Here is a 15485-nt window from a genome sequence, read left to right on the forward strand (position 1 = left end):
GTAGTTTCATGTTTAAAAAAGCCCCTGTAATTTCCTAAAACAGCTGGTCACTATAGTCAGCAAACGTTACTCAAACATGAGGAAACAGTGCATTTGTTGGGGACTATTTTCCGTGGCAGATTAATACACATTTCCCAATACTTGTAAAATTAATTGATTGTTGGTTTTGATCTTTTCATGGAACTTGTTGACAATAAGAAAAATATAGGATATCACCAGACTTATCCTTTGAGTTGAGATAACTACCAACTCACGTAAAATTTTTGCATATGTTGGGCTATGAACTCATTAACAGTAAACAAAGGATTAGCAGCATGTGCAACTGATTTTAACAGACCCATGAACAATGTAGGTCACAGTGCTAATGCTATGCAAAGGGCCATCATTCATGCATGGCCCAGGCCAGGGCTCACATGATCAGTCAATGCTTCCTGGGGAGTGTGTGGTTTTTTAGCAGCACTGGAGGGCTGCATTTTGTGGTTCATGTAGACCATACAGCAGATCAGGGACTCTCATAAAGTCTGTGTGTGACTGTGTTTTCTCTGCATAAATAAAAAAAAATAAAGACTACCAATACACTAAGCATTAGCTGGGCCATTCTTCACATTTACAGCCTGGCCTTAGGCCGTGGATCTTTCTGCTACTTTTCAAAACTGGTCTTACAATTTAGAGGGCTGGTCTTTCCCCTGTCAACAGCATGCTCTCAGTTGAAGAAACAAAAAGGTCACAGAGTTCTGCTGTCACCTCATGACAACTGAAAAATAAATACAACTAAGAAAAAAAGAAAGAAACGCAAAGAAAGTTGAGTTACAATGAAAGCTTTCCACTAAGGACAGCTCATCTACATACCATCATCTTTGAGGTCCCATACACGGAGGGTCTTATCTCTGGATGCAGAGACTAGCATGAGGCTGCCATCAGGAGCAAAGGTCAAGTCTCGCACTACATCAGTATGGTCCATCAGATTCAGCAACAGTTTTCCTGCAACATGCCATCAAGGATTAATAGTGAAGTGCAACTACTCCTCAGTCAAGTTTGAGAATTTGTACAGCTTAACAGTGACTATGTCAGTGATACAATGTTTACAGGCACAGTAAGAACTCCATTCCTGTCCCAACCGCCTCCAAAGCCTCCACCTTTGTGTGCTTAACTACAGAGGAAAAACCACAAGAATTAAACAAAAACAGAACTACGAGTATAGCCAGCAATGAAAGGAGGACATATTCTCTTTGATCACTGAAAACAAAGAAACGTTCTCCAAGACCATTAGCGATGAAAGTGCAATGGCAAACAGAATTCTTTATGAATATATCAGTCTACTGAATCCTAGGCTCTATTCTGAACATAATACCGTGTCTACACGGGAGGTGTGACGTGAGCAGCACGTTAGCAGAGCAGCAGCAGTAGCTTCAGTGCTCTGTCAGTGTCTACACAGGATGCCATTCAAGCACAGTAATGAAGACGGTGTAGTCCCTCATTCGTCCAGGAGTGTTCTATCGTAGAAATCCAGAAGTCATTCTCAATTGTGAATTGTCACAATTGAGAATGACTTCTGGATGGGAGCCGAAACGTCTTGATTCTGAAAACAGTGTCCAGATGACTACGACTGAAACCTTTTCTACCACAGTAATGAATGTAGGTCACTCCCTTTTTGACAGTGCTCAGAGCCCAACACACAATCAATGTAGTTCTACAAATAAAATGCAAGAAAACAGACTTGAAGCATAAAAATACATGAGCCATTACACGGTCTGTGTAGACAGCTGGACTGTTTGAAATAGAAGGGTATTTGTTCTGTCAGATGCACGTGGGATAGACGACTGTCACTTTTTCAAAAAGCCAAGTTTGAACGAATTTGAACTCATTTTAAGAGAGCCTTCTGCTGGGCCACGAAGAAAAACTACTTCAAAATAGACTGTTGTGCACATAGACTGTACATTTTGAATTTGAACAGGTCATTACAGTTTGAAAATTTAATTTTTCGTTCGAACGAAAGTTTGGGGAAAGAAAGTGACAGCCCTAGTGTAGACATGCCATAACTCAACCTTGGCTTTCTTCTCATGATAACATTGAGTTAGTTTACTTAGAATAACTATTCATACCTTTTTATTGACACTGTGCCAACAGTAGTACTGTATAACCTTTAATTGTTTCTGTAATCCACACCTTTCTTTTATAAGTTAATTTTGTTTTCAAATTTAAAGCTCTTCTTGGGACATTCTTTGTAGGAAGTAGGAATGTGGACGATAAAATGAGAAGATAAAATCACTATAGAAAACGGGTGTGGCAGGCTGTTGGTTGGTTTTAGAAAGTAACAACATTTGTGGGATGCAGACCTGTAATATGTTAACTTTGGAAACAAGCTTTTTACTACTTTCAGACGGTCCAAACAAGACTCCTTTTGGAGTTTATATCAGCTTTTAGCACCGTGGACTTGAGATAGTGTCGATTTAACTTACTGGCTCCAAAATCCCACTGCTGTTGGTGGGTTTTGCACACAGTAGCAAGTAGCTGCCAAAACATCTGACATCCAAAATCCTACAAAAGCCTGATTTTGTTCTGACAAAACCTTTCAATATCACTGTTAGTTCATAGCATACTATCACTTTTAAAACGACATTACTGAATAATTTATTACCTAATCTGACTACCAACTAATGAAGCTGAAGACAGAAATTAACAACAATGTGTGCTCACCAGTGTAAACATCCCAGATCTTGATGCGACCATTGTTGAGGCCTGTTGCCAGTAGCAGCTGGTCCTGGCCGAACTTGAAGCGGTGCCACTCGATGTTAACACAGCGGCTCTGCTTCTCTGGCACGGAGGAGCCAAAGGCCAAGCCCCAGACGATGTCACCGCAGTCGATAGTGTGTTCGCAGGGCTCGCCGGCCGCCGGGATTACCTGGCCTCCGTCGCTGTTCTGACGGGACAAACGCCGGGGACTCGAGGCATTGGTGCCCTCTCCGCCATGGCCCATTGAACTACAGCAACAGAGAATGGAGAAAGATACAAAAGGATGATAACAAGAGACGCCCCGAGTGAACGGCCGCAAGCAGTTGAGCCACGCTGACACGGTGCAAGTGTTTTTCCCCTGCATCAACGTATTTGAGGTGTGCTAGCGACAAACCACAGTAACACCCCGTCGCTTGCAGCCCTTTCCAGCTCACTGTAGCTGTTTCGGTATGTACTATTCCTCCCTGCAATATTTAAAACTAAACTGCTAAACAAATAATCAGAATCAGAAATACTTTATTGATTCACGAAGGGAAACTCTTTGTTACAGCAGCTCGTCTTTACGTCAGTGCACACAGGAGAAGATACTAGCAAACAATATAATACAATACACTATAAAAACACTATAAAAACAGGTCAGAAAATAAATTAAGTACCAGGTGGGTACTTAATTTATAGCGCAGAAAACGTCCCTATCTGGTTAAAGACCAGTTTTTAATTGATGAATATCATTGCTAATGAAGTTCCGCTAACTCTTAAATACATAGCATTATAACTTCTTCACAATAAAAGCAACCCTGCTGGTATACCAATGGAACGCTTCTAATGCGAAACAGCACCAGCAGGAAAGGCTCGGTTTGCTTTAGCTGTAACTTAACACAGCTTCAATACGGCTGAAAGCAAATCAGTAAAATAAAGCTGCTATCTTAAAGTACAAACAAGAACATAGGAGTGAAACTAAACTCCAAACCACAGAGATTCAGGTAGAAGCTACAAAAGAACCGAAAGCTAAACACAGAGTTTTCTCTCTAGTCTCGAGCACAGACACATAAGTTTAGCTGCCGAAGACACCGCTTAGGGGAGGAGTCCATCACGGGTTGGCCACAGTTGGCCACGATGCAGCGCGGCCATCCTCTAATGTGAGGCTATAGTGGAAACGCATGTCATCACGGCTTGGCATGCTGCGGATAAAGCAGACTAACCTGGGTCTATGGAAAAACCTTGAATGTTTTTAACAGAGATACTAGTCAGCTGCAAAGTTTACTATTTTTTACCATTGCAAGGAAAAAACAGCTAACCAGCCACTGCCTGCTGTTTGAGAACAACAAGTACTACAGACAATTTCAAAGTGTGCCTTTGAGAGTCACAAGGCCCTATTGAGTGGAAAAAGAGTCTGTTAAGCAGAAAGGTAGCTGATAATACAAGCCACATGTCCTTGGCACTGAGGAGCACCTCTTTGTGATCGTTCTGCTTCCTGCGTTAGGCAGGAAGCGATGCTGAGGGCCAATAAACTGCTAAAAAGTTCTACTAGCACATAGAGTTGCCAAACACCAACACTATATATTTAGATCTACGTGTCTTATTCACTAAGTGAGCAAATTATATCATGACTTGATTTGACTGTCATATCTACTTTCAACAGCTCCACAGCTACTTTTCTTGAACAGCTGCAGATAAAACAACACAGTGAACACTTCATAGCAAATAAATATTACGGCAAAACATGCAGTGGTGACATTCTCCAGATGTTTTCTGCTTCTCCAAAACTCTCTCATACTTTGTCCTATCTGGTACAGTAAATATGCACATCTAAAAGTATGCTTTATAAAAGTGTGAGCAATTCAAGTGTTAAAATAATTCTGTTCACTGCCCTCCTGCATAGAAGAGGTCAACAAGTGGCATAATACTAATGACATGAAGTTCAAGTTCCTGTTAATCTCTGGGCGAAATTGCTGATTTACATAATTCCCAGTGATTTACCACTAATCTGCAGATAAGTGTACTTGAGTTTGACACAGGAAAATGCATTGTCTGTATGAAAGTCAAAATGAAATCAAATGCAAAACAGCAGCTAAAGCAGACTGGGGAACAGAGAATATTCTATATGTGGGATGTATGTGCGATTGAGTCAAAACTATAGTGTGTGTGTGTTCATTTTAATGATGGAACATGTCATTCAGTGCAACAGTGTGTCTCATTGATGCGTTTAATAGTTTTGGGACAATAATGGAGCTCTATGGTACAGAGGAATGAGATATATCGGGCTTTGAATACATCGCCAACACTTGCCCTTAGGGTAAATTTAATGTCGTTTGGCTCTGCACATGTGATTTGTTGTCTATAAGAAAAATATAGAATTTTGCCAGCTTTATACTATTTGAGAGTTGAGACCAGTCAGCATTTACTCATTAAATTGGGTGTCAGCAACATTCCCAGTGAAAATTTTAAAAACGTTAGAAAAAAACATTAGGAGAAAAAGCATGAGTTTGTTCATTCATTTAGTCTATAATGGAGGCATGAAAGCAGATAGAAATTCTTGTATGTGTTGAGAAAAATGAACTGGGTTCGCTAACAGGAAAAGCACTCTAGAAATCAAAAGACCAGTTTATTCAGGTAGTATACTTAATGTAACTAAAACGTAGCGTTCACAGATATAGTGTGTCTTCAGATTTGCCTGTGCAATATTCCACATTTATCATATAGCAATAAGACAATAGAAAGTGGTTTGTGCCGTAAATAAAGCCTTCTTTTTCCTGGGAAAAACTGGGCCCGGTGGCAGACAGAATAGCATAGCGAAAGCGAGGCTTATAGGGAACCAATCGATACGCAGACAGTGTCATTATTCTATAGACATTACACTGTGCAATCAGTATTTACTTCATAATGATAAGTTAAAGCAAAAACGTTATCTATTTCCACTTTAATCGATATGAATTATTGACAACAATGACAATTATCGGAGCAGCTGTGGCTCACGAGGTAGAACGGGTCAACCACTGATCAAGGGTTGGCAGTTCGATCCCCACCTCCTCCTGTCTTGAATTGCTCCTGATGGTTGGCCAGCACCCTGCGTGGTAGCTTGCTGCCATCGGTGTGTTAGTGTGTGCATGAATAGGTGAATGAGTGGCAAAAACCTCGTAAAGCGCTTTGGATAAAAGCGCTATATAAATGTAGCCATGTACATTCAACAAAGGTCCCCCGCTGAATTTGAACCAGTGAAAGGTTTAAATATTCACCAAAATAAAACATTACAGATAAAACCCTGAAATAAATTATGCATGTTTGTGATCAACACAAAAATGTTCTGATATTTTTATTAAATGTGATCACACATTTGGCAAGTTAGGACTAGGGCTGTCACAATCATGAAATTTTAGCTGACAATCGTCATACAAATTCAATCTGACTGACACCTACCTCAGCATGACCCTGCCCCAGAAGTCACTCCTGTCTGTAACGAGGAGCATCTCTCTCCGGGTCCTGCTGAACACTCCTCCACCAACACTATACAGTTGAAACCAGATTTTTACATACACTTCAGAAAAGAAAAAAAAAAAACTTTTTTTTCCTTTACTGTCATACGTTAAATCAGAGTAAACTTTTTCTGTTTTAGATCAATAAATATTAATAAATAAATATTAATAAATATTTTTTTGCATTTGTTAAACGTCAGAATCGAGCGAGGGAGAATTTTTATGTATTTTTTTGTTTATCACTTTCATCAAAGTCAGAAGTATACATACACTTCCTTAGTATTTGGTAGAACAGCCCCGAAACTGTTTCACTTGAGCTAAACGTTTTGGGTATCATTCCACAGGCTTTCTACAACAGTTTGCTAGAATTTTGGCCCACTCCTCTTGACAGAACTGGTGTAACTGGGTCAGGTTTGTAGGCCTTCTTGCTCGCACTCACCTTTACAGTGCCGCCCACACATTTTCTATGGGATTGAGATCAGGGCTTTGTGATAGCCACTCCAATACCTTGACTTTGTTGTCCTTAAGCCACTTTGTAACTAATTTGGAGGTATGCTTGGGGTCATTGTCCATTTGGAAGACCCATTTGCGCCCAAGCTTTAACTTCCTGGCTGATGTCTTCAGATGTTGCTTCAATATATCCACATAATTTTCTTTTCTCATGATGCCATCTATTTTGTGACGTGCACCAGTCCCTTCTGCAGTAAAGCAGCCCCACAACATTATACTACCACCCCCATACTTGACAGTTGGGATGGTGTTCTGAGGATTCAAAGCTTCCCCCCTTTTCCTCCAAATATACCGTTTATCATTATGGCCGAACAGTTCAATTTTTGTTTCGTCAGATCACAGGACATGTCTCCAGAAATTAAGATTTTTGTCCCCATGTGCAGTTGCAAACTGTAGTCTGGCTTTTTTTAATGGTGGTTTTGAAGTAATGGCTTTCTCCTCCCAGAGTAACCTTTCAGCTCATGGTGGTACAGGACTCGTTTTACTGTGGAGAATGAAGCTGTCTTACCAGTTTCAGCCAGCATCTTCACAAGGTCTTTTGCTGTTGTCCTGGGGTTGATTCGCACATTTCGCAACAAAAAAACGTTCCTCTCTGGGACTCCTTCCTGAGCGGTATGATGGTTGTACATTCCCATGTTTTTTATACTTGCGTATTATTGTCTAAACGGATGAATGTGGGACCTTCAGGCATCTGGAAATTGCACCTAAGGATGAGCCACACTTGTGGCTTGGTTGATTTCTCTTGATTTTCCCATGACGTCAAAGAAAGAGGCTCTGTGTTTGAGGTGTGCCTTTATATGCATCCACAGGTGTGCCACCAAATAACTCAAATGGAATCAATTAACCAAAATCAGAAGCTTCTTAAGCTCAGAATGGAATCATCTGGAGTTTTCTTTTTGTTTAAAAGACACAATAAACATAGTGTATGTATACTTCTGACTTTGATGAAAGTGATAAGAAAAATACATAAAAATTCTCCCTCGCTTGATTCTGACATTTAACAAATGCAAAAAATATGTTAATATTTATTGATCTAAGAGAACTTACTCTGATTTAATGTATGACAGTAAAGAAAAAAAGTTTGTGTTTTTTTTCTGAAGTGTATGTAAATATCTGTTTTCAACTGTACCTATTAGGATCACATTAAACCGACAGACCAAGCCGCTCTGCCAATTCCACAGTAAGAGCAAACTTAGTTCTCATTCCTCCCACTCCAACAACATAGTCAGAATCAAACAATGCAAACAAGTCCTTCATATGGCAAGATTTTATTCTGAACAATATTGATTTTTTTATTCATCACTGAGTCCTGGTTGAACACTGGATACTCTGTCCCTCTAAGTACTCCTGTTTTAAAAGGTGCTATGACAACATTGATAACATCCAGCCACTAGATGACGCATTCAGCCCATTTTCTATGGTAATCTTAGGATATGGCTAGTTAGCTTTAGGTAACCCTTCCCCGCCCCCAATAATTTAATAATTATAGTGGTCCTATATTGCAACACTTACCGTAAAATTACATTTCAATCATCCTTACTCTATAAGACATTAGGTAAATATTTACATTTTAACCCAATCAAAGAATACAGTACATAGTAGGGATGCAGATATTATCTGCGCTCGATATTAGACAGACAGCTACAGTAAAAGTTGACGTTAGCTAGCGTAGTGTTGACCTAACATTAGTCAAAGTGTTTACTTGCTGAAAACAAATCTCATAGCGGATTATAAAAAACAGCTGAGAGCCACACAGCAACAATGGCTACAGGGAGAAAGGACGACTGTATGATCATGTCAGTATTTTCAGATTTTTATATTAACCTGAGTACCATAGCTGTTGAGCTCAACGCAGCTGCATAATAGGGCTAACATTAGACTGCTATATGAGCTGGCACCCTCAATAAAAGTCACGTTTTGGGTCTAAACACTATAATGAGCGTATTTACAGTAGTTCGGAACTTTAATTTACCTTCGACATGACACATTGGTAATATATTGGGATCCCACGTCCACTGTCTTTTCATAAGCGGACCACTCATTGACTCATTGATTGACGCTGTTATTTTTCTAATTTTGACAATCTAACTGGTGACAACACATTAGTTAAGGTATTAATGACTATGACTGTCAGTAGATGTTGTTTATTTTGTTTAAATATGCAGAACTGTAATTTTATGAGTTATTGTTGTTCGGACGATTAAGCTAACTTAGCTAATATGTGCTAAAGTCAGTGTCAGTTTTTTCCACACTAACTGGCTACTAGACCACGTGATACCAATGTCGTTATACTATTGGCTCACAAGCCTTGTTAGAACCAGGAACCAAACGTCAGACATTTCACACAAAACATTCATTTTGGACCCGTCAAAAAGGTAAAAAATAATACATTTTTTAAAAGGAAAAAAGTCTATTCCGCACCTTTCTAAAAGCTCTGTGGATGTTTTTTTTTGTTGTTTTTTTTATTTGTCTACATAAAAATGTTATCAATATAACCTTTATTCAAGCTAGGCTGTCAGGCCGCAGAGGTGGCATAACTATCGTTTTTAAAAACAACTACAAATATTTCCTTGTCTCTCTTCTTCCTTTGAGTCTCTGGGTTTTCTTTTAAATGCCCAGCAATCGGTACTGTGTTTTAATCTATAGGCCAACCTAAGGCCAACACTGGTTTTATTCAAGAATTTTCTGAGCTTCTTGTATTTATTACAGCCAAATACAATAGAATTCTTATCCTTGGTGAGTTTTAATTTACATGTCTGTTGTCCCTCCATGTCTGGTTTTACTTCTGATTTTATTAATCTCTTTGAGTCTTTTAATCTTGAACAGTCTGTTAAAAAAAAAAAACGCATAATAAGGGGCATAGCCTTGACCTCGTGCTGTCTCATGGTGTTACTGTTGATTTGCTTGATTTTAATGTCTCTGATCACGAGGCTGTGACGTTCCATAGCCTGCTCTCGCGTCCTGCTCGTATACCATCTACCTGTATCTGCTCTTGCTCTTTTAATTCTAAAGTCAGCTACCAGTTTCTGCAAAACGTTTTTAGCTGCCTCTGCCCGAAATACCCCTAATCAAAAGGATCTGTCACTGTTTTATTAGATAATTTTAATATTACATGCCAGACTATCCTTGACGACATTGCCCCTATCAAAATTAAACGAGCAAAACATAACGCCCTCCCCTGGCTTATTGACCATACAAGAGATTTAAAGAGGCAATGTAGGAAAGCTGAGAGTAAATTAAGGAAAGACAAACTCAAGATATCTTTTGATATCCTCAAAAGTTTCAGATCAGTGTACAATCAGTGTACAATTAAGGAAGCAAGAAACTCTTATTTTTCCAATTTGATTGTTAGTAGCAGTCACAACCTTAGGGTTTTATTTAAAATGTAATCAAGTCAGTGGTCGGTCCTCCTCCTAGCCAGCATATGGATGCATCCACTGAGATTTGTGAGCAGTTTCTCCATCATTTCTTAAGTAAAATAGATATTAGGCTCCATATCACACTAGTATCCAGTACCCTCCTCACCTTTTCTGAACCATCTGCCAGTTTTTCTCACCTCAAGCAAATTTCAATGTTAGAATTAGAGGAGATTATCTCCCATTTAAATTCCTCCACTGTCAATTAGACATAATCCCCACCACAAGGTTTTCCTGACTGATGGCCCACAATTGGCTTGCTATTGTCAACTGTTCACTGTTCATTCATTTCCACTGTTACTTTATGTTCCCGCTAACTGGTACTGATATGGAAAAGCTTTCACAAGTTATGGCTTGTCTCTCTAACCTTAATGTCACAAAACAACAAAATGAAGGCTTTGGAGTGGCCTAGTCAAAGTCCTGACCTTGAGACCTGAATCCTATTGAGATTCTGTGGCATGACCTTAAAAAGGCAGTTCATGCTCGAAAACCCTCCAATGTGACTGAATTACAACAATTCTGCAACGATAAGTGAGCCAAAATTCCTCTACAGCGCTGTAGAAGACTCATTGCAAGTTATCGCAAACGCTTGATTGCAGTTTTTGCTGCTAAGGGTGGCCCAATCAGTTATAAGGTTTTCACTTTTTCACACAGGGCCATGTAGGTTTGGATTTTGTTTTCCCTTAATAATAACAACCTTCATTTAAAAACAGCATTTTGTGTTTACTTGTGTTATCTTTGACTAATATTTAAATTTGTTTGATGATCTGAAACATTTAAGTGTGACAAACATGCAAAAAAATAAGAAATCAGGAAGGGGGCAAACACTTTTTCACACCACTGTAGGAAAGCCCTCCGTAATGCCAGAGCAGCCTACTACTCATCATTAATAGAAAATAAGAACAAGTAGCCAGGCTGACAGAGAATCACAGCTCTACTGAGCCATGTATTCTTATAGTCCTCAGTAGTAACGACTTCATGAGCTTCTTTAATAATAAAATATTAATTATTAGAGCAAAATTCATCATGTCCTGCCCTCAACCAGTACCTATTTATCCTCAAACACAGGAACCTTAGAAACAGCTGTAAAATCTGATATATATTTAGACTGCTTTGCTCCTATTGACCTTCTTCAACTAACTTCAACGATAATTAATTGTAGCCATCAACCTTTCTCTTAGACTCCATCCATCCAACTAGGCTGCTTAAAGATGTTTTATCCTTAGCACTTCTTTACCAGATATGATCAATCTGTCTTTATTAACAGGCTATGTACCACAGTCTTTTAAGCTGTAATTAAACCTCTTCTTAAAAAGCTCGCTCCTGATCCAGGGGTTTCAGCCAGCTATAGACCTATATCTAACCTCCCCTTTATCTCTAAGATCCTTCAGAAAACAGTCGCCAATCAGTTGTGTGACTTTCTACATAACATTTGAGGATTTTCAGTCAGGATTTAGAGTGCATCAGAGTTCAGAGACAGCACTGGTGAAAATTTCAAATGACCTTTTAATTGCATCGTCTCTGTACTTGTCTTGTTAGATCTTACTGCTACATTCGACACCATTGACCATCACATCCTATTACAGAGACTGGAACATTTAATTGTTCAATCTCAATTGTTCAACATTCAATCTCAGTTTGTACATGTTAATGATGAATCCTCCATCCACGCCAAAGTTAGTCACAGATTTCCACAAGGTTCTGTGCTCAGACCAATTCTATTCACCTTATATATGCTTCCTTTAGGCAATATTATTAGGAAACACTCCATAAACTTTCATTGTTATGCGGATGATACACAATTATATCTATCGATCAAGCCGGATGAAACTAACCAGTTAGCTAAACTTCAAGCATGCCTTAAAGACATAAAACCTGGATGACCTGCAGTTTTCTTTTGTTAAACTCAGACAAAACATAAGTTATTGTACTTGGCTCCAAACACCTCTGATAAGCTTATAGTTAGGGCTGGCTCAGGTGAGTCCTGAACCATCCTTTAATTATGCTGCTATAGGCCTAGACTGCCGGCTGACTTCCCATAACATCTCCCTCCTCCTCTCTCTCTGTACGCATTCTTATCCATTAATGCATGTTACTAACTCAACACCTTCTCTCTCCTGTAGTTTTGTGCTTTCTCATCTCTCTCCTCTCTCCTTCTGTTGCTTTCAGCAGGTTTTTCTGCCTCCGGAGCTGTAGAGTCTGGATCTATGACTGCGGGCCACCTACTGTCCCCATGTTCCTGCTCAACACCCGCTATTACAATTATTATTAGTGTTATTAGTCTTATTATTATTATTATTATTATTATTTTATTAATGTTACCACTACGATTACATTATAATTATTATTTTAAAATTCTGGAATTTGCATCGTCTCTCTCTGACAGTGGCAAGTTTTTCCTTGCCACTGTCACCACGTGCTTGCTCTTGGTGGGAAATGTTGGGTCTGTGTAAATATCATTATAAAGAGTATGGTCTAGACCAGCTCTATAGGAAATGTGCAATGAGATAAGTTATAAATTGGCGCTATATAAATAAAATAAACTGAGATGAATTGACTATTAATTTGGTTAAGATTGAATCAAATGTGAAAGCTGTGAGGTTTTGGACATAATCATCCAGAGAAGAGGTTAATAATAACAAAAACAACAACAATAATAATATGAAGGATTCCATGAGGGATTCCTGCAGTGCTTGGACCCCTAAATATTACACGGATGACACATAAAATAAGTAAGATGTACTCTACAATAAAATACAAAAACTCTAAAAAGGTCATAACCTGAGGAGGACTGCCACAAACTCAGTTTACTATTGAAGAACTATTGAACAAAATCAGAAATATGTATGTTAATGTTTGATTAATCATGGTTGCTACTGGTAGTAACTGAGTGCATTTCAGTGTGATAATAATGAAATGGTACTTACAAGTTCTTCAGGCATTTTGTCCAGGGAATGAGCCTCACAATGCGATGCCCCTGAGACCAAGCAAAGTAGGAACCATTGGGTGCAAAGGCTACAGTCCAAGCCTCGCGCCCAGACTTCTGGTCGAAGGGAGCAACAGGCACCAGCAGTTCACCAATGAACTTAGCCTTACCTAGAAAAACAACAACACAGTTGCTTTAGCTACACCCATCAATAGGATCACTTATGGCCAACCCACAGGAATTCCTATCACACCAAAGTAAACTCTTCACTCACATACATATTAGTGGGTTTGTCAGTGATGCAGGGATCTGATTGGTTAACTGTGCTAACCAAACCATTTGTACAAAAACAGTGGGTGGGGAACTTTACAAGATAAATAGGTTAAATGCTCTGTAACATAACTAATGAACTAATTAAACAATTACTGAAATGCATGTGAGTTTGAAGAAATAACTGTCTACAAAACAAACTAATAGGGATATATTATATATATATATCCACATGCATGATCCAAACTTGACCTCTTAATGTATTGAACTATACTTGCAAGTCAATTTTATATGGCAGTCAGATTTACTTTGAAAAGTAACCTTTGGCTTATATTTTCCCTGCAAATCTTATAGATTCTGGAAACAGATTGATGGAGACAATTTCATAACAACAGTGTGGCACACACAAGCAGCAAAGAATTATCATCAGAAAAAAGTAACCTTTATACAGAAGAATAGGGTGTCTGCAGATATCAGAGTTACTTTAACACCTTTTTATGACCGAACATAAATAAACTGGAACCAATTTTTGAAAAAAAAAAAAAAAAAAAGAGGTATTGGGTAATGGTAGTAAGGTATTAGTAGACACAGTTGGCAAATTTGGAGGCACAACTTGGGCATGTACACATTTACATACAATAATTATTCTGGACCATTAAGTTCCATAAATGTTTAATGTTTTTCTTTTAGGACAAATAGCAATTTATTGTAGTGTAATGTGATAATTTTGTACAGGTAAATACTGGGAACTTTTTGGATTTTCCTTACAGGTAACTTTAAGTGAAAGATTGTGAAGGTAAGTATATTACAACTTAAGAAAGTTACAGATTCTCACAATAAGGAAAAACAGAATTAGGTCAAATGTTAACTGAAGACCTGATATAGTCACATTTAGGGCAGTGCAACTGTGATTTTTAATGCTTGATCTTATAAAAAAAAATTAACTAACATTACAGACACAAGTAATGTAGTTTGTATTGTAGACAGTATATAGCCATGTAAGTCAACGATTAGCGTGTGGACACACGCACGTAGGCTATCCTACGTCTCAGTGGTGTGAAGCAAGGTTATGAATCACTCACTGCTGGTGTGTGGGGGAGGGAAGGGTCTGAGCGGAGGTTTTAATCAACAACCCAGCCAGAAGGAAATCAATTTCCAACCATTAACGTAAGCATGAAGAGTGAAATAATAACAAAGTGACTAACCATACTAAACTGTAATATACAGGCTGGAGTTTATATGTGTATTAATTGTACACTAGGTTAACTGAGACGTTGCATACAACTTAACAGACATTCCGCCTCAGCAATGAAGTGAGCTAAACTGGCGCTAGCTGTAATGCTAGCGCCAGTTAGCGTTTAACTGCGTTAGCAGCGTTTAACTGCCTGGAAACGGTCCTGATACCACCCTGCTCCCAGAACACTGCCCACAGAGAAATTATAAATGTAGCATTTCTACTTACCTATATCATTTTCGTTTACAGAGTCTGGGAAGCTTGCCATCTAAATAAGGACACAGACCTGAGAGAAAAGCCAAGCACGTACTTTAAAACGACGTTTAGAGGAAATAAAAAATTGGTGCGGAATTAGACGGCGACTTTTCCTCTTTCAATGTCTACTAAAGTCGGTTGGATCCCTCCGCAAAGCTTAACGTCCCGGGTGGAAAATACAGTCGTCGTTCGACCTCTGTAAATGTCTTTTTCCGTTACTACCTAGACAATAGACTTTATTTTACTGTGCTATAATTATGATGCTCGGGTGTTAACACGCTCAGATTAAAGACTGTTTAACATGTAATTATAGTATTTGATTCTGTAGACATGAGAACGACCTGGTAGTACAATGGCTTCTGACCGGATGGTACGAAGCTATTTTCATCTCAGAGGTCTGACCATAACACCGTGGGAGGGCTTTCGTTACACGTCAGCACAGTTGCCATGGTAATACTATTGACACCTCCCCCTGCTTCTCTACTTCTTCTTCCTTTAAAATATAGTATTTGATTCTGTAGACATGAGAACGATCCTTGGTAGTACAATAGCTTCTGACCGGATGGTACCGAGCTATTTTCATCTCAAAGAGGTCTGGCCATAACACCGTGGGAGGGCTTTCATTGTACGTCTTCTTCTTCTTTGACTTACTAGCGGGCTACAAACCA

The 15485-nt window shown here is 38.9% G+C and overlaps 1 protein-coding gene across 1 annotated transcript in view; it reads right to left on the reverse strand.

The window, feature by feature from the left end:
• Positions 1-15186, reverse strand: part of wsb1 (WD repeat and SOCS box containing 1) — a 29083-nt gene extending 13897 nt beyond the window's left edge. Inside the window, exons 1-4 of the mRNA XM_044202285.1 lie at positions 14791-15186; positions 13060-13228; positions 2698-2981; positions 850-981 (exon numbers count right to left, since the gene is read on the reverse strand). Coding sequence (XP_044058220.1) covers positions 850-981; positions 2698-2981; positions 13060-13228; positions 14791-14830 — 625 coding nt within the window. The 5' untranslated portion in view covers positions 14831-15186. The remainder of the gene's footprint in view (positions 1-849; positions 982-2697; positions 2982-13059; positions 13229-14790) is intronic.
• Positions 15187-15485: the final 299 nt, after the last annotated feature.

Source organism: Siniperca chuatsi, linkage group LG7, assembly GCF_020085105.1.
Source record: "Siniperca chuatsi isolate FFG_IHB_CAS linkage group LG7, ASM2008510v1, whole genome shotgun sequence".
Classification (NCBI taxonomy): domain Eukaryota; kingdom Metazoa; phylum Chordata; class Actinopteri; order Centrarchiformes; family Sinipercidae; genus Siniperca; species Siniperca chuatsi.